General features: G+C 42.9%; 1 protein-coding gene across 1 annotated transcript in view; it reads right to left on the bottom strand.

Annotated features, from left to right (window-relative positions):
- SLC4A3 (solute carrier family 4 member 3) overlaps positions 1-23,234 on the bottom strand; it is a 41,876-nt gene that overhangs the window by 15,497 nt on the left and 3,145 nt on the right. The window contains exons 2-10 of the mRNA XM_063116830.1: positions 20,496-20,648; positions 17,465-17,621; positions 15,809-16,122; positions 14,148-14,305; positions 13,112-13,323; positions 3,898-4,049; positions 3,099-3,279; positions 1,296-1,431; positions 536-716 (exon numbers count right to left, since the gene is read on the bottom strand). Coding sequence (XP_062972900.1) covers positions 536-716; positions 1,296-1,431; positions 3,099-3,279; positions 3,898-4,049; positions 13,112-13,323; positions 14,148-14,305; positions 15,809-16,122; positions 17,465-17,621; positions 20,496-20,549 — 1,545 coding nt within the window. The 5' untranslated portion in view covers positions 20,550-20,648. The remainder of the gene's footprint in view (positions 1-535; positions 717-1,295; positions 1,432-3,098; positions 3,280-3,897; positions 4,050-13,111; positions 13,324-14,147; positions 14,306-15,808; positions 16,123-17,464; positions 17,622-20,495; positions 20,649-23,234) is intronic.

Here is a 23,234-nt window from a genome sequence, read left to right as displayed (position 1 = left end):
AAAGAGGTTGCATTCTGGTCACTGAGGTCCCACAGGGCATAGTCTTTGATCCCCTGCTGTTCACTCTATCTCTATGCGCTCATCTAAGGCAAGTTTAGAGACTGATTGTTTTAGCATAAGCTGTAGCAACAATACCCCCCCTACACATTCATTCATTTATTCATTCTCATGTCAGCAAGGCTTTATTTATTTTATTTTATTTTATTTATTTATTTATTGCATTTGTATACTGCCCCATAGCTGAAGCTCTCTGGGCTGATAATTCCCATATCTATTCCCACTCCACCACACCTTGACCAATGCCACTTCTTGACTTCTCTTTTTTCCTTCCTTGTGACTAGCAGAAGCAGAGTAAATTATGGAAAACACTGAAATATGCACAGCTTTGCTTAATTTACATACAACGTAAAAAAGTTGCTTTTTTTGGCACAAGGGTTGGGGTTTTTTGGGCACAGGGTTTTCTATAGCTCATACTTAGCATTAAATCTGCTTATATTTACAAACAATTCAGCCCTGATGCCTGTTTCTCACTCACCTCTCTGTGGTCAGGGTCGAGGATTCTGGGCTCAGTCATTTCAATGCGCTCTTCTCCCATCAAGGGCATGCAAGTGTCAACTGCATGGTTGTGGTTGTGGTGGTGGTTTCCTACCATAGAGTTCATGCTGGAATTGGAATGGTTCCGGGGGAAGAATGCCTCCTTCTCATCATTGGGGTGGCTGAAGAAGGAATACGGCTAGTAAAAAGAGCTACAGGGTTTGGCCAGCTTTCCCAGGCTAAAGGTCACTGCAGCTTTGTGGAGGTTTCCCTTTCAAGTCGCTGCCCAGAGCCTTGACCAAGGTGAAGAGGTAATACCGTTCTTACAAAGACATCATTGACTCTTGCTGTGTCAACAGCAACAAATCCCGCTCATCAGTCTCCCAGGTCCCCAGCCTCCACTTCCATGACCCCTATATGCCCCAAAGCCCTGGTCTCCCTGCATCGTTCCTAGGCTATGAGCTCCTCTGCAACGTCACAAACACATCACCTTTTTCTTGACCTGGGCAGCCAATGCCTCTGGTCATCCTCCGTTCCTAAGACCACATCAACAATCTCTTCAGTTCTATATGGAAAATTCTCTTGCTCTCACTCTGTCCCCTCTTGCCATTCCTGGGCACTTGTGCGATTTTTAGGCCCCAACCTCTTACTATGACACTGGTCACACCCCTTATTTTCTTATCCTTGAACAGCTCTACTTTCTCCACGTATGTCCCTGTTACCCCAACCCACTGTCTTCTTAGTCCCAGTAAACCACCCACCTGTGCTTGAGCAGCAGGGCCCTCAACACGTTGGCTCGGTCTTCAGCCTTGATCTGGTCTGAAATGATCATGGTCTCTACAACCAGATGAGCAATACCAGGTAATGTTGTTTGCTCCAGGTCCAGCAGAACAGCTCCTGAGAGCAGGAAGACCAATAGGTTTAGTCCCTGGAAGGTCACTTCTCAGTCAAAAAGTATCTCAGGCACCCTTTCTCTGGGTAAAGGTCACCTTAGCTCATACTGCCTTGTCTTTGGCAGCATTAGAAGTATCTGTGTGCTAGGAAGGTGGCAGGCCATTCAGGGCTTTGTGGAATGTTGGTCATTCAAAGACATATATTTGTAGCATGCTGCATGGGCTTGCAGACATTGCTACTTAGTGTCCCCAAAATCTCCCATGGAACTCTAAATCTTAACGTAAGCCTGATTGTTTTGTGAAAAACAACTAGCAAACAAGCAAACCTTAGGGAACTTCCAGACAAGACTTTTATTGAGCTATCACCCTGTCTCATTCATAGAATATTACAGGGTTTCCACACATCATCTTCCACTCAAAACCCTCCTGTGTTTTCCTGCGGCTTCTTCCATTTTTTTTTCTTACTGCAGAAAATCTGTTAAGAAAGAAGGTGGAATTTCTGCACTAAGCTTTCTTATTGATAGTGCTAGGAGTCCTGCTGTCATGTTTCCTAAAACCTCCTGCCTTATTGGGAGACAATAAAGAGATCTGCCACGTAATCCACAAAGCTTTATTCAGGCAGTAAACATCTCTTCCCACTTGAAGAGAGTCCAACCTCCAGGAACTTTCCTCAAGGCAAAACTATGAAAACTAAGTGAGACAATTGTCCTCTCAAGAATAATTCAGGCCTACCCAGATGAATTTTAAACCTAAGAATTTTAAGATGCTGTGATTGTTATTTTAATATTGAATTGGTTTTAAATGCTCTTTTAATTAATTTTATGTATTATATTGTGTTTGGTGTTGTTCCCTACCTTGATCCAGAGGGAGAGGTGGGTAATAAATAAATAAATAAATAAATAAATTATTATTATTATATTATTATTAGGAATGGAAATACTTTCCCCAGAATGCTTTAACTTCAGGGAGACTGGTTCTGAAGAAGCCTTTGGAGAGAAGCTAGCCAGGCTGACCTTCTCTCACCTTCCTTTAGTTCCACCCATTTTAGTCTGCAGCGTACTCTAGGATCAGCTAGCCTTTCACTGCCCTCTTCTTCAGAAGAATACTGATTTCCCACAGACTATGTGTTGTCAACATTTTCAGAGATAAGGTCTGGTGAAAGTTCATTCCCAGCTGGTGAAGAGCCCATGAAAGTCACCTCCCCCACTCTCTGTATAGGCTGGTATGTTTCTGAGGCTGTCTCTTCTGCTTCAGAATCTGATTCTGATTGATCGCCTGAAACTCCTTCCCCCAGCCTAAGGGGAACAGGCCTAGTCATGACATCTTCATCTGGAAGCTCCCTAAATCTACACTTTAAAATTTGGTGGCCTCTTTTTTGGCCCAAGATTTTACTGTCTTGCACATCAAGCCCCAGGACCAGGCTACCACACATAATGGAAAGGGATCCTTGCAGTCATAGAATCATAAAATAGTAGAGTTGGAAGGGGCCTATAAGGTCATCAAGTCCAACCCCCTGCTCAATGCAGGTCAGAGGACAGCCCATTTTGTTGGCCATAGCTCTCTGCCAACTTTGCTGATTTGTGTCCCTATTTTTGGGTCAACATTTAATTATTATTAGAGTCTTGTCAATGTACAGTCAGGACAAGGCCCAGTCCAATCTTGGTTACTCACCATGGGCAATGGTCTTCCTGAGCTCCAGAAGGCTGCGAAAGGAAAGTGAGGCTACATGAGGCTTCCCCCAACGTGCTGTGTCCTCTTCGACATCCTCCTCAAATTTGATCCAACGTGCTGTCTCCTTCCAGTGCATATCCTGGTTCTTGTCCACCACTAATTCATTTAGCTCCACAAATACCTACCATAGGAGGAAAAAGAACAAGCAAGACAATTGAACCGCAGACGCATCACCCGGTATTTGGTTATGTCCTCTGTGCAATTTTTGTCATAAGAATGGCATACATAATTTTCTTTACTGTCATAAGGATACTACTGGGATGAGATAGTGCCCTTTAGCTCTGCCCTTTTAGCACAAGACATCCTGTAGATGACAGAATGCTTAAGAGCTTCTGTGATATAATTCCAGAGCAAATGTCTGCCTGCCCTCTTCCTGTGGGTCTGATTTATTGAGAGCAAATGGAGAACATAAGAGAAGTACAACTGGATTCATACTAGCCCAAAGGATCTATAAGATATGATCTCCCCTTCGCAGCTATCCATTTCCCCCTCTGAAAACAGGGTCTCTGTACACCAAGGGAGACCTAGAGAGCATAGATTAGGCTAGTATGACTTGCCTATACCTCAGTGCCATGAACTCTGTATGCTCACTTTTGGGACATGCAGTCTCAAAGTAACTATTGCCACTGCCTCTATGAGAAGCTATTCAACAGCATGTAACATGACCAGCACACACTTGAAGCTGCCAACCTTGCCCTCTACATTGTGGGATTTCAGCAGAGCAGGGCCATTATGGTACCTCGTGGGGTTTTCTGTCAAGCTTCTTCTTTTTCTTCTTTTTCTTGACAGATTGTGAGGACAAAGACTTTTTACTGGCTCTGGTAGTCTGGCTCCGGGAGGGTTTCTTCACCAGATGCCTTCTTACTCCTGGATTATCTTCAAAACGATGACCTAGAATAAAGGCAGGGCAGGATCAAGAGCAAATGGAATGAATGGAAAGCATTGTCAGGACAGTTCATGTGCCCTTCTATAACAGGGGTTGTAGGTGTGCCCTGATTGCACCATGGAATCACAAGCTGTTGGTAATGCCTGCAGACTTCAGCACTTTGAGAATCTCAACTTTCATTTAAAAGCCTCACATTCTTAGCACTTAGGGATGTAAAGATAGGCATGAAAATGTGTGGTCATTGTAATACATGACAAAAACTTAGGAGACATAAGAGGAATGAACAGGATTTCCATTCGGTTAGGCTGGGGCAGGGTTGCAGTATCCTGCATCGCTCTTTCCTCTTCCCCACAATTATCAGAAGCAGAAGAAATTATGAAAAATAAGCAGATTTATATTCATTTGCTTAATTTATACAAGTCATAGATTTCAGCTTCTCTCAGTACAGAATTTGGAGATAATATATAAGTTGAGTACACATAATCTCTCTTTTGGCTTAAAGCTCTTACTGCCAGTAAGTAAGCCTTAGGAGAGGCATTTCATTATTTTCAAATGGGGAAAAATTGCACAAAAGCTGGGAAAGCACCATAGGATCAGTCATCAAGGGAAAAGAGAAGGGGTCATCTGGGGAACCCAGAAAGCCAGACTAGGGCCCTGGGCAGGCCAGATTTGGCCACTGGGGCTGAGGTGCTGCATCCCTGCTCTAGATATACATATGAAACTGTCTTATACTGAGTCAGACCGTTGGTTCAGCTTGCCCAGTACTGTTTACTCCAAATGGCAGCAGCTGTTTAAGGTCTCAGGTACAGTTTCCCCCAGCCTTTCTACCTGAGTTCCTTTTTACTAGAAATGCTGGAGATTGAACCTAAAAGCTTCTGCACGTAAAGCATGTGCTCTTTGACTGAGCTATTGCCCTACTCTGCCCTTGCCTTTGTCTACATTCTGTTTATGGAACTATTTGCAACAGACAGAGGTAGCAAATTCCCACATATCTGTCCCCCAGTGTTCTTCTTGAACAGCTGCGGGTGCACTGGCAAAAGATCCCTATCTCAAGAGTGGCATCTATGAGTGCTGCGATATGCCCCACAAAGCATGGTGGAACCTCTGATCCGCTACTGGTTTTTTTGGATGCTCCAAGAGCAACAGTGGAGAGCCATGGAGTGCATGTTATGTTACATAATAATCAGATGCTTATCTGTGGCTCCTGGGAAGTGGAGAAAGGGGTTTTTAAGGCTCTAATTTTGTTGTTTATTTTAAATAAACAGTGTATACTTCTGTTCATCCTATTAGAATTTCAGGGCAATGTACAACCAAGTATGTCATGATATAATTAATAACAATAAAACACAGCTAAAATCCTTAAAAGCCTGGCTAAATAAAAATGTTTTGGCCAAAAATATTGTAACATAGGCACCAGGTGGGTCTCTTTTGGGAGAGCTTTCCTCAACTGAGGCACCACTACTGAGAAGGCCCTCTCCTTTGTTCTTAAGAAGTGTACCTCTGATAAAGGAGCTACCTGGAGCAGGCCTTCATAGCTGGCTCAGAGTATCACAGGTTGTCATGTTTCTCAAAACCTCCCGCCTTCTTGGGAGACAATAATGAGGCCTGCTAAGTAATCCACAAAGCTTTATTCAAGCAATAAACATCTCTTCCCACCTGAAGAGAATCTAATCTCTAGGAACTTTCCCTTAGGCATAACTAAGCAAACTAAGTGAAACAATTGTCCTTTCAAGAAGAATGGAAAGCCCTTTCCAAAGACGCATTAACTTCAGAGAGACTAGTTGTGATGCAGCTTCTGATGGGATGCTAGATGGGCTGACTTTCTCTCGCTTTCCTTTAGCTCTGCCCATTTTAGTCTGTGATGTACTCTAGGACCTCTCCATGCTCTCCCCCTCGGAAAAATATTGGCTTCCCACTGACTGTATTGTTTGCCCTTAAGGAGATAAGCTCTGGAGAGGGTTCACTCCCAGCTGGTGAAGAGCCCGTGAGAGCTTTCTCCTGCACTGGTATAGGCTGGCATGTTTCTGGTGCCGACTCCTCTACTTCAGAGTCTGATTCTGATTGATCACCTGAAACACCTTCTTCCAACCCAGTGGGAGCAGGGCTAGACATGACACAGGCATACATCTTTCTTACTTTATTTGTTACATTTGTATTCTACCCTTCCTCTGAGGAGCTCAGGTAGCACACATGATTCTCCCCCATCCTTTTTATCCTCGTGACAGCCCTCTGAAATATGTTAAGCTGAGAAACAGTGGACCAGTTTTAATGATTGCCAGGTGGTTAACAACCCATTCTGGCTTGTTAACCATGCTGTATGTGCCAGTTATATTCTGGCTCGATTTGCTTAATTATACTCACCAGCATGGCTTACTGTGTTTTCTGAACCTGACAAGGGTGGATTGCTGCCATGGTTAACAAACCATTCAAGAACCTTAAAACAGCACAACATGACTTGTTAACTGTACTGGCAATCATGTGAACTTGGTCAGAGACTGGCCCAAAGATACTTAATGAACTTTGTGGCTTCCTAGGCACTTGAATCAGGGTTTCCTTGATCCTAATCCAACACTCTCATCACTACCCTACACTATGGTGGCTCTCCCCATAGCAAACAATTTGACCCCTGATTGCTATGCCCCTCTGATCAACAAGGGTTGCAGGGCTATGGGGAAAGTATTTCAAGTCTTTGGAAAACCAAATATTCATATAAATGGGTGTGCTGTTTGCATATTGTCATTTAAATATATGGCCCAATGGGTGACAAGAGAATTCATATAACCCAATAGTTTTGGATCAATCAAGGCTGAAAGAAGAGAAGGCCTTATTGGATAACTTTTATTTTGTTTTGCTTTGTTGTTCCTCCACATAAGGAAATACTGTAAATCAACAAGAGCATAAACTAGAACGGGTTAGTTTTCTATTTCCTTCTCCCCACTCCAAAAGCATGTAATGTTTAGGTATCTTCTATCAATGCTAGGGATAGGGCATTTAATACTAGCAGACAAAAATTACCATACAAAAGGTTCAAATGCTGCAAGGCGAAGATGGAGAATTGAGAGCTTTTCTGGCCTAAGATGGAAGCAATGTCCTCCTGAGGGGACAGCTGAGAGGGGTCAATTAAGCTGATAAGAGTTTTGTTTCTATTTTTTCCAGGCATCAGTGGACAGCGTAAAATGTGAAAACAGAACTTCTGGAAAGAGTAGTATCTAGGTGTTGTTAGCATAGTCTAGCTCTGCCATGCCCTCCATCTATTCTTCACCTATGTTTAATACATCCTGAGATTATAGAGTGCAATAATAAATACTCAGCTACTGAAGTTGGGTATTCCACAATCCTATCCCCTGGAAGGAACATTTCAGATCCAATATTCCTACATTAGGGCCTTAATCCTTAGGAAACTGGGTCACTAAATATAAATTAAATCTATACTGAGCTGGAGGGTTTTTTCCCCACTGGCTGGGTCCCTGCTGACAGCCTGCTGACAGCTGGATCTCACCCCCTCTGCACATAAATGACAAAAACCAATAACTGCTCATCAATAGTGATGCATTCAAGCTGCTATTGCAGGGTGTTATGTGTGCATTTGTATGGGATGCCCATCTTTTGTACAGGCAAGTTGCTCAGTCGACTTGTAGACAGAAATAATAACCATCTGAGTGCAGGAATCTATGTGCGATGCACATGTCTGATTCATGTACATGTATAAAGTGGGTGATGTATAATGCATGCAAGTGCTAGATTGTGCATTTTGAGCATATAAAGTAATAAGCCCAGAGAGCTTCAGCTACTGGTCAGTATAGAAATGCAATAAATAAATAAAATTAATTAATTAAAAACACTACCAGATTCAATGGGTACATGTAATTCATATACTTCTGTGACCCCTTCCCAAGCCTAACATCGCTTGGAGAAAGGGGTGAGTAGTGACATCTTCATTCTGCAGAAAGAGGTCTGAGTTTAGTGTCTGACATGGGAGATCCATGAACAGATCTCTCAACTTTTGTTTTTAATTTTAACAGCAATTGATTAACAACAATTTTGATTGTGGCACTTACGCTGGAATAAAGGGATTTAACTCTCTTCTCCCAGTGCTGTTTTCTTGATCAAATTGCTCCTCAGCACCAAATGCTATTAGCCCCGGTGGGGAAAAATACAGGTACCTGTATGGTGCCTGTATTCTTTCTCCAGTAGAACGAATAGCAGTTCTGAAGTGTAGGATTTAAACATACTCAAGATCAGCCAGGACTCCAGTGGGCAACATGGATAATATTTCTAATTTACTTTCTGTCACTATGAACTTACTTCAGTCAGCCAAAACTAGGCTGACAACTGTTACCCAGAGGACCTTTTCTTCTGTCACCCCCAGACTGTAGAATGGCCTGCTGGAGGAGATTCATAAACTTAACTCCCTCTCTCTGAATTTAAGACAGCTTTAAAGACTAGCCTTTTCAGGCAGGCCTACCCAGATGAATGTGAAACCAAGAATTTTTAAAATGTGTTTATTTATTGATTGATTGATTGCATTTATATACCGCCCCATAGCCGAAGCTCTCTTGATTTGTTGTACTAATGTTGTTCCCCGCCTCGATCCAAAGGGAGAGGCGGGTAAGAAATAAATAAATTTATTATTAGTATTATTATTTATGATAAAGGTCAAAATGGGAGACTGTGGGCCCCACAAGGAAAATGTCTTTGGACAATTAAGCACTGGCAGCCCCCACCTTCTGTATTTCAGCCTCAGTTGACTCAGCACCTTCAAGTCTTATAAATGCCTCATGTGGCCCTGTCTGACACTACTAACAGCAACTTCTGGATGATGTGTAAGAGTCAGTTACCTACAGTATGCTTTAAGTGCATATGGATGGGCTTCCAGCCTATAAATGTATATTTAGTCATGAGTATGTTTTCTGTAGGATAAGCACAGGTCATAGTTTGTATATGTGCTGTATGTGTGCACGCTTGTATGCATATATATATATATATATATATATATATATATATATATATATTATATATATTGTATGTATAAACTAGACCTGAAAGCTGTATTTTTAAACAATACAAATTAAAGACAATTACCAAATGGAGAAATAATGAACTCAATAGTTTGCATCTGAATGTGTATGTTTATGTGTGAATAAGGAAGTATAGGTGGCAGTTAGATGTCTTCAGCCTCACATCTCCAGCAGATGTTTACAGACAGGCTCCATGCCGGAACAATACAAATGCCTGAGAGTATGCTTATGGGACAAGGCAAGGTAAAAATTTAAGCAAATAAAAGATTGTTTGGTTGTGTGTGCCCACGGACAGCTAAGATGACCAGACGCAAAGAAGGATGACATTCCTGTACCTTTAATAGATTTGTAGAAGGAAGAATTTTGAAAGGTGCAAATTGTCACATACAGATAAGATCTTCTGCACAACTTTAAAAGGTAAAAGAGTCTTGTTTAACTTTAAGTCTGGTCACCCAGTGGAAATACTTCAATCTAAGCAAAGTTAAGAGAACGTGAGCAAGAGAATGTCCCTATGTATACATAGGAACCCCAGCACACCAGTGGGTACTTACGGGTTGGTTCCAAGCTGGGATAACCCAAGTGGTTCTGGATGGCCTCCCACAGATCATAGTCTTCAAAGTTGAGAGCAAATTCCTCAAAGTCATCATAGCCAAATGAATTATGGACACAGATAGCTATCCCTACTTCCGAGCTGTCTCCTACTACAATCTCCTTCATTGCTTCCTCTCTGTCTGGAACAGCCATTGCTACGTCCTTAACAAGGTGAGAGGTCAAGGAGCATGTGTGGCTATCACAACATTGGCAAGGAGTAGGACTTAGGGGAGTGGATGGGCCCCTCTTCTGTCTGAAGCTCTTCAAGTGGCACAAAATCCAAGAAACTGCTAGGTCCAGGATCCAGGAATTCTTTTGACAGGCTCTGAGAGAAAACGCCAGCATACGTCTCCTAGGGAAGAGGCTATTACAGAGACTGCACCCGCTTGCTTGGAGTTTGAGGGAGCATATATCTATCTTTGCACATCACCACAGCTCAGCAGGGAGTTTTCTGTTGGAGATCCAATACATGTGCTGCCGGAAAAGCTTCTTTAGCTTGTGGCACAGCCTACTGTGCCCCTCCACACGCCTTCGGTGTCTCCACCCACTGAAGCCTGGAAAGCAGCCTATTGACTTCTCTATGTCCTGGGGCTTAGAGCTGGCATTTCCATGACGTCTCTTCTGTGCTCTCACATAGAGGGAACCAGCATGCCAGGCAGGCAGGCGGAAGGCAAAGTGCAGCCCATACGTGTGCAGATACATAAACTGAGTCCTAGGTATCTTAAACTTTTCAACAATTTCAATCACAATAGACCCTCTGAGTAGGAATTTGGATCTAATGTGGCTGCTCCTTCCAGAAGAAGGAAAGGGTCGCTCGTAACTCTGAGCCAAGAACATCAGTAGGGCAAGGACAAGTCATGGAAGATGTCATGGAACATATGGGGCCTGCCCGATTATCTCAGAACTGAGTCCCATTCAGTCCATTATGGACAGATGGTAGCAGAAGAAATAGTGGGGGTAAAAAAAACTGGTCAACAGAAGACCATGGCTGGACTGAGGGTCACTGGCCAGAGCCGGAAAGCAAGGTAAGTATTTGAAGTCTTTCCCTGTAGCAAAGAAAACCCTGGAGAATCCTCGCTGCAGGTGATTCTCAGTTCAGTGCCACATTATGAAAGCTGTGGGGGATGGTAGGTGTGAGCTAAACTGAAGAATGAACGTCAAGGTCCTATGAGGTCATTGAACATGCATTATCTGGTCCCTAGTGCAGTGCTTCCTTAAGGCACTGTCACGTGCCATGGTTCAGAGAAAAGAACACAGCAGACATTACTGAATTATTTATTCTTGCCGCTGCCCCCGCCCCTAGTATGGACTGCATATTGTAGAGGAATCAAAGCCTGAAAGGGAAGTGGATTTGCAAGCCATGGTTACGAGGGAAACCGATTTGCATTATCCATGATTTGGATCAGTGCACATGTAATGCAAAACCAGGATTAATGCTGCCAAGGGAAGAGGGAAATAACCTCAGAGAGGGGAGGAAGGATGGGTCTAAAACACATGACTTTAGGGGGAGAAGGTTAAGAGCCTGACATGATGCACCACCTGTAAAAGCCAAACTAGACAAAATTGCAAATTGTATCAGCTGGGGTTGGTGGTGATAATTATTGGGATCCCAGCAAGCCCGGGTGGGGGAAGAGAGAAATATAACTATTTTCTCCCTTGCCATAGCCCTGAGGAAAATCCCTCCTCTGAAGGCTATTTGCTTCAGAGAAAATTCCCCCCTGGCACCAATGGAGGATTTTCTCCAATATCTGCTTGGATCCAGATCATTATTACCCACCCATCCATGAAGTTGATGCCCTCTGCCTTTTTACAAAACCCTGCACTTTTATTATAAAGACTCACTTAACATCACCTCTGGTTTGGCCCAAAGAAAACGTTCAGTTGCCAGCAGCCACAGATTGAGACCTAGTAGTCTTAACTTGGGTGACTCATGTCCACCAGTCTCCTCACACAGTTTATTTTAGTCTCCCAAGTTTGAAGTTATGTTAGTAAATGTGAATTCCCAGCCCCTCATTTACAGACGTAATGAGAATCCCTGGAGAGTGGGGCTTCCAAAAAAGGATCAGAGGTGTGGGGGATTTCACCCATCCCATATTTGCTGATTTTCCCTTGAAAATGACCCCAGCTGGAACTTCCCCAGTTTTAGAGCTGAGCTGTGGGAGAGGGTATTAAAAACAGACCAAGGAATGGACAATTAAAGGGGAGAATCAGCAGCTGGATGAGGGATTATGCATTCCTGTCCTGCTTGCCAGCCCTCCCCTCCAACCTCCATATTAGAGTTATGGAATTCTGTGCTTCCATTGTAACATCTAGCTTGCCCCACAGTGACTGAATAATTTGTCAGGAGACCTCACTCCTGCTCTCTTGCTTCCTTGCCTACTACTCCTTCCTTGTGGTATGTGTGCCACGTGTAAATGTTAACATGAGAAGAAAAATAGAATGTGTATTCCAACCAAAGCAGATTTTACTTTCATGTTATAGATAAATTTACAGCCCAAATTGATTAGTAAGAGCATTCATAAGTTAATATATAAGGATAAGTGAAGAACTTATTTCTATACAGATCTTTTCTTTTATCTTTGTCTTTTTCTAAATCCCCAAACCTTACAGTTCCCTCAGTAAATGTTTCACTTGTTTTACTATAAATTAAACTTTAAGGCTGCATTTGAGTATGGAATGGAAGCTATCTAATGACTTAAAGCAACAGTTCTGGAATATTTATGACAGATCCAGGAGGGCCTGGGCAGGACTGATGATAGCTCAAGAGGAACTGCTTACTGTGGGACTCATTTCAGAGAGCAAAGGGACCATTGGACTCCAGCAAACTAGCTAGGTATTTTTACCTTACTAAAAAAGACGATAAGAGGAGGCACAAATAGTGGTTCACAAAATCTTAACTGGCCTGGACAGAGAAAATAGAGAACAACTACTCACTGTCTACAATTCAACACACATTTACTTAGGAGTTAAGTCCCATCTAACCTGGGGGGACTTATATATGAATAAGCATAAATAGGATTGGGTCATAAATCTTCCCAAATACAAAACTTCAAAGTTATTGATCAATCCAGATAAGCAGTAGGTTTAAGACAAACAAAAAGAACCAGTTCTTCACACAGTGCAGAATTAACCTTGTAAGCCATTGCCAGAGGATATTATAATGGCCGTTAATATAAATGGCAGTGCAATGATAGCCAAACCACAACCTCTTTCAGAGGTAGAATCATTCTAACTAGCAAATATGCTGGGATATTTTTTTTTTGCAATGTATTGATACCTTTCTTGTGTCCTTTTTGTAAAAACTACTGAGCAATGTTTATGCTTTTATGGACCTCTTATATACAATCGTGCTGCACTGGGAGAGAATCCTGGCAGACCCACTGTTGCTGCTGCCACCACCGCCACCACCACCACCACCGCTACCAAGGATAGAATCAAAGTTCCAGTGTGAACCTTACTTTTCATATCATCAAGGTCAGCAGAAGCCAGCATCTGAGCCTCAGCCTCATCTGTGGGGATTCGCTGGTATGTGGCACTCTCCATGGCGGTCATGCTGCCGATACACACCCTCTCCTTCAGGTCGTAATTTGACCGCTGCCCACTTGGCACCTGACTCCAAGGTTTGCGTTTATCCCATCCCCGAGATACATTATCTCTGTACCCATAGAAGCTGTAGAGACAAGTGACAGGAGTAGCAACAGGAAGAGAGACGTTATTCCTAGGAGGGAGGCATGGAATTCCTTGTCTGGGGGTGGGGGGTGGGGAAACAATACTGGCTACAGATGTTTTGCTCTCTTCTCTCTTCTAAACAATCCTGAAGCAACACACAATTTAGGGGTTTCCAAATTATGAATTCTGTAAACTAGTCCCCTCCCTCCAATAGATGGAACATCTTGTTGGTTGGTGGCTGGTAACAGTAAAGTCAGTGTTCAGCTTCTACAGATCATAAGTGCTCATTGCTTAAGCTTGCTTGGAAAATAACTCTTCTGTCCAGGAAACCTGATCTCTAATCCCAGGTGTATGGGGGCCTGTTGTGCTTCTTATTTGCATTCTGTTTTTCAAAGACTTTTCAAAGAGGCACTGCCCATGAGGGTTATTCCATTTTATCTTCATAACAACCCTGTGAGATAAATTGAGCTGAGACAGGCACTGGGCCAAGGCTAAGGCTGAGCGGGAGATTTCCCCCTATGTCTTCCCAGTCCAAGTTCAACAGTATATATACTATGCCACATTACACTAGTTCATCAGTGGTGAAAGAAATATGCAGTCCTCTTAATGATTTACACATTCCAGGACTCAGCTCAGATACTGAAAGGTTCTAGATCTAAGCTTGGATGAGCTGTGGCTCAAATTAAGCCCAACCCCACCCATGCTTGTGACACCATAAGGTTCTCTGGGGCTTGAACTAAGTATGTCCAGGCACTCTCTGTTCTCTGCCTGCAGCATCTGCAACCCATCTGAAGCCCAAACCATAAAAAGAGCAACCCATCTTACCTCTTTGGAGAGGTAGGTCCCTTCTCTGGCAGCAGATTGGAGAGGCATGGGAGTGGGGAGAGGTGACTGCATTCCTCTGCCACATGAAATGATAAAGTGCATGGGCTACCATGGACTTCCTCCTCTTCCTCTTCCTCCTCCTCACTCCCAATAGTGAACTATAAAGAAGTGACACAAGGAGTCAAACTGGCACAGCATTCAAGAAGCTTGGGAAATGCCATTCCTATTGCCCTTGTTAAGGCTGACAGAAACAAGGAACAATGAGCTCCATCACACCAGTGGTTTATCGCACTCTCGCCATGCCTGGCATGTGTTTTTGCAGCGCGGTACTCACATGACGGCGTCTCTGTCCCAAACTCATCTCGCTTCTTCTCCTCCCTTTTCCATCTTATTTTGGGGCCGGGAAAGTCTGTTTTCCCACCCTCCAGCGCAATAAAGCCGCTCCTCTGTTTTGCTGCTCTTGCACTATATTGGGCCATTCCATTTTTTGTTGGGGTGTGTGTGTGTCAAAGGGCGGTCTCGCTGACAAAAGAGGAGGGCAGGGCGGTTCTCCGCTCAACTGTTCTACTGCTCAACCATGAAGGGGGAGGGAGAGGGGGCACCCAAACACCCTGCAGAGAAGGCAAGCGGGGCTGCTGCTGCCCATGCCTGGGACTCAGTTCCATTCAACTCTATGGTTCTTACTCCTGAGTAGGCATGTCTAGATTTCCTGACCAGAACAATGTTGGCTTCCTGTTGCCATGCCAATATTGACCACAAACGTCTCCAAAAACTAATTGTAATACTTTCTCTTCACTTATATTATTTAATATGATCTTAGGGGAAAACATAGTGTGTTGTTTTGCCATAATTGCACAATTTCAGGCTGCCGTGCTATTGCATTTGCACAGATATAAAAAATATTATAAGTGCAGGGGGGAAGGAGAACATAGGGGGCAGGGCAGGAGATTTTGCCAGCACAGTAGCAATACAGGTAGAAAGATACATGAGCTGAAATAGCGCCACAACACACAGACATGAAAGAGCCCAGTGCTTGACTTGCTAAGGAAACTGAGGGGGAACCACGGACTCAAAGTGGGGAAAAAAGTAGGTGTGATGGAGCTCAATGTGAATCTGCATTGTTTGGAAGGTATCCATCCAATTTTTCTATGTGATTTAGCGCTCCATCTGACGAGCGTTTTATTTATTTATTTTTATTTATTTATTACATTTTTATACCGCCCAATAGCCGAAGCTCTCTGGGCGGTTCACAAAAATTAAAAAGCGTTTTATTGCACGCTTGTTACTGGGCACTCACAAATTTTTCACAGGAGAAACAGCATGATTAGAACGCCCAACTGAATGGACCTCATGCTCATTGTTTACTTCCTGTTTTGAAACAGGAAGTAACTGAGCAACAAAATCAGGAGCAGAGAAGCAACAGTAGGGAGTGTGTTTTCCCACTTGTGATGGAGCTTCTATACTACCCATTTATTCCATAATATGTTTATATAGTCCCCTTCCTTCTCCACTGCTCTTTAACAAACACACACAGAGCCTGCACTGCCTCCTGACACAGGGGGTACTGAAAATCCTTCAACCTTGTTCCACTGTACCTAATTCTTGTGCCTGTATCTCCAAGCCCATGGCCCCTCTTGCAGTGTGGGTAGGAAGTCTCTCACCTCAACACTTCCTTCTGTCAGCTCTGCCCGTGGTTTGCTATGAGACTCCCCTTTGGGAGACGCTTCAGCATCAGACTCTGCTGAGATCTCCTTCTCTAGAGCCTCCTCTCCTTCAGATTCCACTTCCTCCTCTTCTTCCTCTTCTTCCTGGATGGTTGGGGTGACATTGGAGGGAGGTACAGAGGTCTTCTTTAGCTTTCTCTTTTTCTTCTTTTTCTTCCTATCAGAGTGGGGAAGCTTCTTCTGGGACTTGTGTGGGGGAGGCAGGTGGGTGGACAGGGGGTGATGAATGTGGTGGGATGTCTGGCGATGGACTGTGGAAAAGAAACAGGAGAAGGAATTGCATCATGAAGAGGGCAGGAAGGCATATTGCAGGGCATGGCAAACAGGGAGAGGGGGAGAAGGAAGGGACAAGAAATAGCCACACTCCATTTTAGCTAGAAATGAAGCTTTTCTTATCCCTCCTAGGATTCCCACTGCAACATGCCAGAAGAAGCCCCCTCTAACAATAATGAGAAGAAATCACACTGACTCATCTGTCTAAACTTTCAGAAATGCATCTAGCAACCACTTGCACTCCCCAAACACCTGAAATCTGCACATTTCAACAGATATTTGCCTGTCCTTTAAGATAAAAGTGTTTCATAATTTCTTTTCAATAAAAAAAGTTTTGGAAGGGGGCTTTCCAGTTACCTTCACTCAGCAGTGAACTTCACAGACAGATTACCAGTCCTCAATTTTTATTATGGAAAATGATTTGAAAATGAACTTCGCAATAGTAGGAAGCTGTTCCATCCAGCTTGGATTCAGTATTTCCCCCCAAAGCTAAATTTGCTAAACTGCATAACTCTGTCTCAGCTATTAAGCACCCAGGACAAATTTCGCATTCCCAGAATTAAGCTGCCTCACTTAAATCATAGAATTTTGGGGCAGAAATTATGAAAACAACTTGAGAATCACTGTCAGTCTTACCACTACATGACTGTAGGTGGCAGCCTGTGCTTTTGTTGACGCAAAAGATAAGCTATATAAAGATCTCCAGAGAGGTAGTCCTCTTAGGCCCTTTCTACACCATCCGTTTTTTGAGGGATCATCCCTGGATCATGTCTGTATATCCAAATGATGCACAGAAGATCCTAGGAGCAGGGAGGGATGATCCTTCCATTTCCCCGGGATAAGTGAGATCTCAGAAATAACTCAAAAGGATATTTTGCACAATGATTGACCAATATGATATATTACCTAAATTAAAATTACAACTATATTTAAAATGTCAAATATTTTTAACTTGCTTTCCCAGAAATCAAATTTCAAGAACAAAATTTGAGATCTGACATTGAAATTTTAGTATTCACCAAAGCTTCAAATTCTCAAAACGCACTTTGAATTTTAGGGGTGGGGGCATTAATGCAAAGATTAATGTTCATTTTACACTTTCCATTTCTTTCTAACATTGATGATGCAGACAACATGGGTGGAAAGGCCAGAAATGATTTATACACACTATGGAAACCTAAGGGTAAATATACTCTGCCAGAGATACAATGGGCTACTGAGCACAGGCTTTTCATATCCTTAAAGATGGTTTCTATGTAAAGGCTGTGCTTGGTCTGTGCTCTGACTTTAAGTTAGGACCAGCTGACAAGACATACGTACATTCAAAGTCGCTCTCGCAGTAGCTGCGGCCTTGCTTCTCCTGGTCTCTTAGCACAGACCTGCTGATCAGGTCACCAAACCGTTCGATAGCCAAGGTCTTATCCAAATCCTCCTCATCCTCTGTGCCAGGAAAGGCCGTCTCAGCATCCTCACCATCCTGCATACCAACCAGTAGATAATCACACACTGCCTCGAGACTACGTAGTCCCTTATTACAGAAAGATATTAAAAACCTCTGATCCCTTCCTTTTCCCTGCTCTTCCAAAATAGCACCCTCACTCACATTTCACCGCAATGGAGTCACAATAGACATTATAGGCAGATGCCAGTCTCACCAAAGGCCTCAAAACAACAGAACTAAAAGGGTTGCCCATCCAGAGATGCATTTGAAGCTCTGATCCTTAATTTGCCTGTCCTAACCTGGTCTGCCTTCATCCCCGGATTGGGATTGTACTGAAATGTGTTGTTGTGCCAGCTGTCCAATTCTGGATATCCAGAAGGTAAACAACGGAGGAGACCGTGTCCAGATCTATGAACTCAAGACCCTCCTTCACCATGCTCACTCTCCATTCCACCTAAGACGAGTGTCTCACAATCTGATATTTAAACTGTCAAGTTTCTTCCCATCCCCCTCTCCATTCCAGAAAGGGGAAAGTCCTGATGATCTCCAGTGTATTGAGGTGAGGGGGCAACTTCAAGAAGAATTGGAGTAAATGATGATTTACCTCAGGAGACAGGTAGAACAGGAAATACAGGCCAGAGCCCAGAAGCAATGTAGGCTACCCACCCCATACTACATTTGTATGAAGAATCATATTGGTTGCCTGCACAACTGTGTAAGGCCCCAGTCTTTTTCTCCCATCCTGCTTTATTATACCCTGCGTATTCACCAGAGGTTCTGATTATGAAAACCCAGCTCCATCCCATGCCCTACCCCTGGATTTTCTACTTTGGGATTTCTGTCACAGCATCTTTACTTTAGAGCTGTATGATACTGCCCCATTCTTTCTGGTTCACAGTTGTTTCTTCCTGTACCTTTGCCAAGCACTGAGGTTCAGCCCTATAGCTATGAGCACTTCTGTGAGTTTGGTCCTTTCAAATCCCCAGCTGCAGCTACTGGTAATTTTTTCTTTTTTAAAAAAAAATCCTGTCAATTTAGCTTGAAATGCTGGTGCCAAGCTATTGTGGACTCTTCAGTTACCATGACAACACAGTAGGCCCAGCGGTGACAGGTCTTTGCTGAACCAGAATGAGAAGCAAAACGGGCCTCAGCTAAACAGACCCCCAACACTCACCTCTAACCAAACATCCAGGAGAAGCTAGGGTCTTTGTGGTACTGCCTGGACAGGTGAGTTTCTGCACCGTTGCCATTGCTCCTGGAAAGATAGGGACTCCTGGACCAGGTCTTAATTAGAGACAAGGCCCATTGTTTTTAATGACAGTACTAATCCCTGCCACATGTAAAGAGTGCCTGAAGAACGCATTGCTCATCACTGAGTAATCACAGCCTATATTACATATCAGAGATTATGGGAAGGGGTTTTCAAGGTCAGACAGGCTTGAACTCCTGTATCTTTCATTTTAAAAACCAATGATTGATCTGTACCAGTTTCTTGTGGGAACCTGTCAGAAAAAAAGGTTAATTTGGTCTAAGGTGCAGAGCTGCTGATGCAGTACCAGAGTCCCTCCTTATAGGAAATCAAACACACAGACATAAAGTTAGAGACTCCAAATGTAATAAATAAAGCTGTTTTGGCTTTCCCCCCCTATTTGGAGAATAGAAATTAAGCAAAGTTCAGCCATTTCTTACAGACATGTGTCAGAAAATATGAAGCTGCTAGCTTTTGACCCATAGATCAAAAAGCAAATGTCTGTGCCTATTCAGCTGGGGCAACCCTGCAACGATAGTTGCAGACTGAGTGACTCCACCTCCAGATTCCTACATGTAGGAGTTCAAGATTCCAGTCAAGTAGCTGGCATTCACTGACCTGACATTGGATATAAGTTATCTCATATTGGCAACAGATCCATGTTATATTGTATAGGCAGTAGGAACTTGTCCTCTCATTCTTTGTAAAGAGCCATTCACATACATGGTGCTATATTAATATGATATAATATAATTAATATAATAATATAATAGTAATATGACAGGTTATTAAGCACAAATCCATAAACAACCATCTGCAGACAGAAAGACAGTGGCCTTCTACTCTTTGGGACATCAATAGGAAGCACACCTATGGATTTGGAATGAAAACAGGAGAGCTTGGATCTTGGGATAAGCAAAGGAACATTTCCTGTCTCCTTCTCTGCCCAGCAGCCACCTGTGTTCTTCAAAAAGCCTCTACAGAGGGTCAGGGTGGGCCTCCAGAACGAAACAGGATGAGGTGCCGGGGGGGGCGGAGCTGGGGGGGATGGGGGATCTGAAACTGGTCAGCAGTTTGTACAGTGTTGGGTGATTCTCTCCTTTCCCCAGCAGCCCACAGCACAGCACATCCTACATTGCTCAGGAGGACCCCCGCCCTCCGCAACAGGAAATTTTCCTTCCATTTGCTACTTTACCTTAATCTGTTTTAGGATCCGTGCTGATGTCTTTAAAACTCAACTCTGGGTATGAAAGAGGGGAAACTACTTTGACCTACTAAGGACTTCTGGGGTAAAGAATCTAAAAGAATAAACACTGGTAGTGACTTCCAGAAGGGTAGCCATGTTAGTCTGTTTCAGCAAACTCAACAAAAAGAGTCCTGTGGCACCTCTAGTCTTACGCCCCAATAAACCTGTTCAGTCTTTAAAGCATTACAAGACTCTCAAGTCATTGTAAGACAGTCTGTGATGCCTTTCCATCTTGAGATCAGGGAACTAGTTACATATAGATCTTCTCAGTCACACTATATTTGAACTCAAAAGAGGCTGAGCAGGACTTCCAGTCAAAAAGCTTGTGGCACCAGTAATTTGTACTCAGTTCCCTGTTTCTTATCTTTCTATTTCCCAGTGCCTGAAAATCAAATCAAACAACAACAACAATCACCTGTTGCACAGTAGTGAAGATGCCTCCCAAAGGAGCAGTATTTCCAGCTGCCATCTTGGTTTATGATCTATGGGCCGTCATGCAATGTTTGGGCCAATATCAACCCTTCTCTTTCATTAGCAGGCACCCAGTAAGTCTGAGGCGTGGCATAACCTGTGGAGTAAGAATAGAACACATTGGCAACTGGACCAGGGAAATTGTAGGGGTTTGTATCTACAGTTGTGACAATTAAGAGCTAATGGAAAGTAAGAGTCACTGCTCAGAATCACGCGACACCCTTATGCAAGACACTGAGTTCTAAATTAATTATAAGCACTCAGAAAAGTGACCTGGATATTGCTATGGACAGCTCAACAACTTGCTTGGCTCAGATTGCATGCAGCTAAGTGTCAGGATGCAAAAGGAATGGCGTGTAGCATAATAATAATGATAGTCTAATAATGTCCTCTTCTTCAGAGTCATGTGCCATCCCAGTCACCAATCTGATAAAGAAATGTGGGTCAGGGGGAGGGAGGGCCCACTAGCTAAGACTCTGATACTGAGGAAAAGTCTCTTTGTGGGGTAACTGGATAGACTGAGGCTGTTGGGATCAAAGCAACATGAGATGACACAACAGATGTTTGCAAATAGCAAACAGCAAAGGGAAGGAAAAATAATGCAAGGGTTAAAGGCAGCCATTTATAGCTAATCAAGGAAGCATAGCTGAGTAATCCCTCGGTTTGCGTAATCCCTAAAGTAGCCACTGGGTCTCACTGAGCAGCAACTTGTCTCTTAATAGCCCTCTTGGGGTTTTCTGACTTCTCTTCAAAATAGTTGGACAAAGCAGGCTGTGGATAGCATTGCTTCCTCCTTGTGGGATTTAAATAGGACTCATGAAAGTATTTTGTTTCCTACCTGGTTAGTTGTGTGCATGTGTGTGTGTGTGTTTTTATGTCAGCTTCCGGTCTAGGTGCTAGTCAGTTTTCCATATGCATCTGCATCAGTAGATCAGAGTATGCAAATCAACAGTAGCAGGTTGTTTTCTCTGGGAGGCAGCAACTACAGAGTTACAAAAGTCTCCCATAGCAGTGAGAGTGTGGGTAGCAAAAGGGCACATGAAACTGATTGTGCTGACTATGAATTATTATGCAAAATGAAGAAAATAATTACATTCAATAAATAAAACTAATTATACACACATTGGTCTAGGTTTTTAGACTGCTGACATAAATCAGAATAGAGTTTAGAGTACCTGAAAAAGCCTTGCAAGCAGCTCCCCTTGAACAAAAATATATATTGTCTAGAAGCACACCTCCATCCTGTTATAGCGAATCTACTGCTTTCCTAAAAGGCAACTGCTATGGCTAACTGAAATAAAATATGCATTTTATTTCTAGTTTTAATTAGCCTACATAGCTTTCAATGGCTTTGGCTGCTCTTGAAAAATTATTTTCTCCTGAATGGTCTCAAGAGAAATTTCATAGACTGTAATGAGGCCAATCCAGAGCAAGCAACTAATACACTAATACATTGTATAATGTCATTGTATACTAGCCTTCTCTGTGGTGGCACCCTGACTCTAGAACACTCTGTTTAAAGAGGTAATGCTGGAACCAACATTACAATCTTTCCAGCCCAGGTTAAGACTTTTCTATTTGACCTGGCATTTTAAAGTGTTAATTTGTCTTCTTGTAGTTTGCATAGTCTTCTGCTGCCTTTTAGTCCATCATTGAAGGATATTGTTTTTATTGTATTTGTACTTGGTTTAAATAATGCATATGCCTATTGTGTACCACTCTGGCATCCATTGGATGAATGAAGTTTAGAAATATATTAAATAAATAAATAAAATTACAAATTAGACAATGGTCTCCTATCCATGTAGATTATTCTGGATAGTGACCCTCAAAGCACCACTCTTAACCTTCAAAATAAATTCACATACACATCCATCAATACATGTATCTGTCTGTAACATCTGGATATCATCCTATTTTCAGGCACTGTGCTGCTGGTATGGCTCATTCCATGTGCTGAGTAAGCAAGTTGTGAGATTGGGCCTGTTACATTCAGGCAGGCTTGTTAGACTCTTAAGATCCTCATCTGTTCTTGAGAAATTTAGGTTAACATCAACAATCTTGACAAAACTAGGGAAAGTCATTCATTCTACAGGCAATTGGAAGCATATATGAACATATGAAGGTTCATTATACTGAGTCAGCATAGGTCCATCTAGCCCAGTATGGCCAACACTGACTGGCAGTAGCTCTCAAGAATCACAGTTCTTTCCCAGTTCTGCTATCTGAGATTCTGATGACACCAGGGATTGGACCTTGAACTTTCTGCATATAACACATCCTCCTCCCTCTTTCCAATAACAAACTTCGTTTGTCCCAGGCCTATCAATTTGAAGTGAAGCAGGGCCACTCATAAATAAGGCAGTGCCTTCCGCATATTCTGGTGATTGCTCAGGTATGCAGAAAAGAAAAAGGGAAACAAGTGGGCCTGTTTGTTTCAATAACCGTTTCTTGTATCCTAGAGGTGGGGATTATGGGTGATGTATGCCATGAGGCTAAATAGCTCCCCTTCACACATTATATGGGGATGCTTCAGGAAGGTAAAAAAATCATTAACATCAATTTTTCTCTTTCCTAGTCTAACATGCCTTCTTTCTGCTATATAGCAATATAGTGCTCAAATTCGGAGCTGCCAGTCAGACTTAAACCTGAGACCATTGGTACCACATAGCAGAAAGGGGAA

This window comes from Elgaria multicarinata, chromosome 2, assembly GCF_023053635.1.
Source record: "Elgaria multicarinata webbii isolate HBS135686 ecotype San Diego chromosome 2, rElgMul1.1.pri, whole genome shotgun sequence".
Taxonomy (NCBI): Eukaryota; Metazoa; Chordata; class Lepidosauria; order Squamata; family Anguidae; genus Elgaria; species Elgaria multicarinata.
This window is presented reverse-complemented; position numbering and strand designations above follow the sequence as displayed.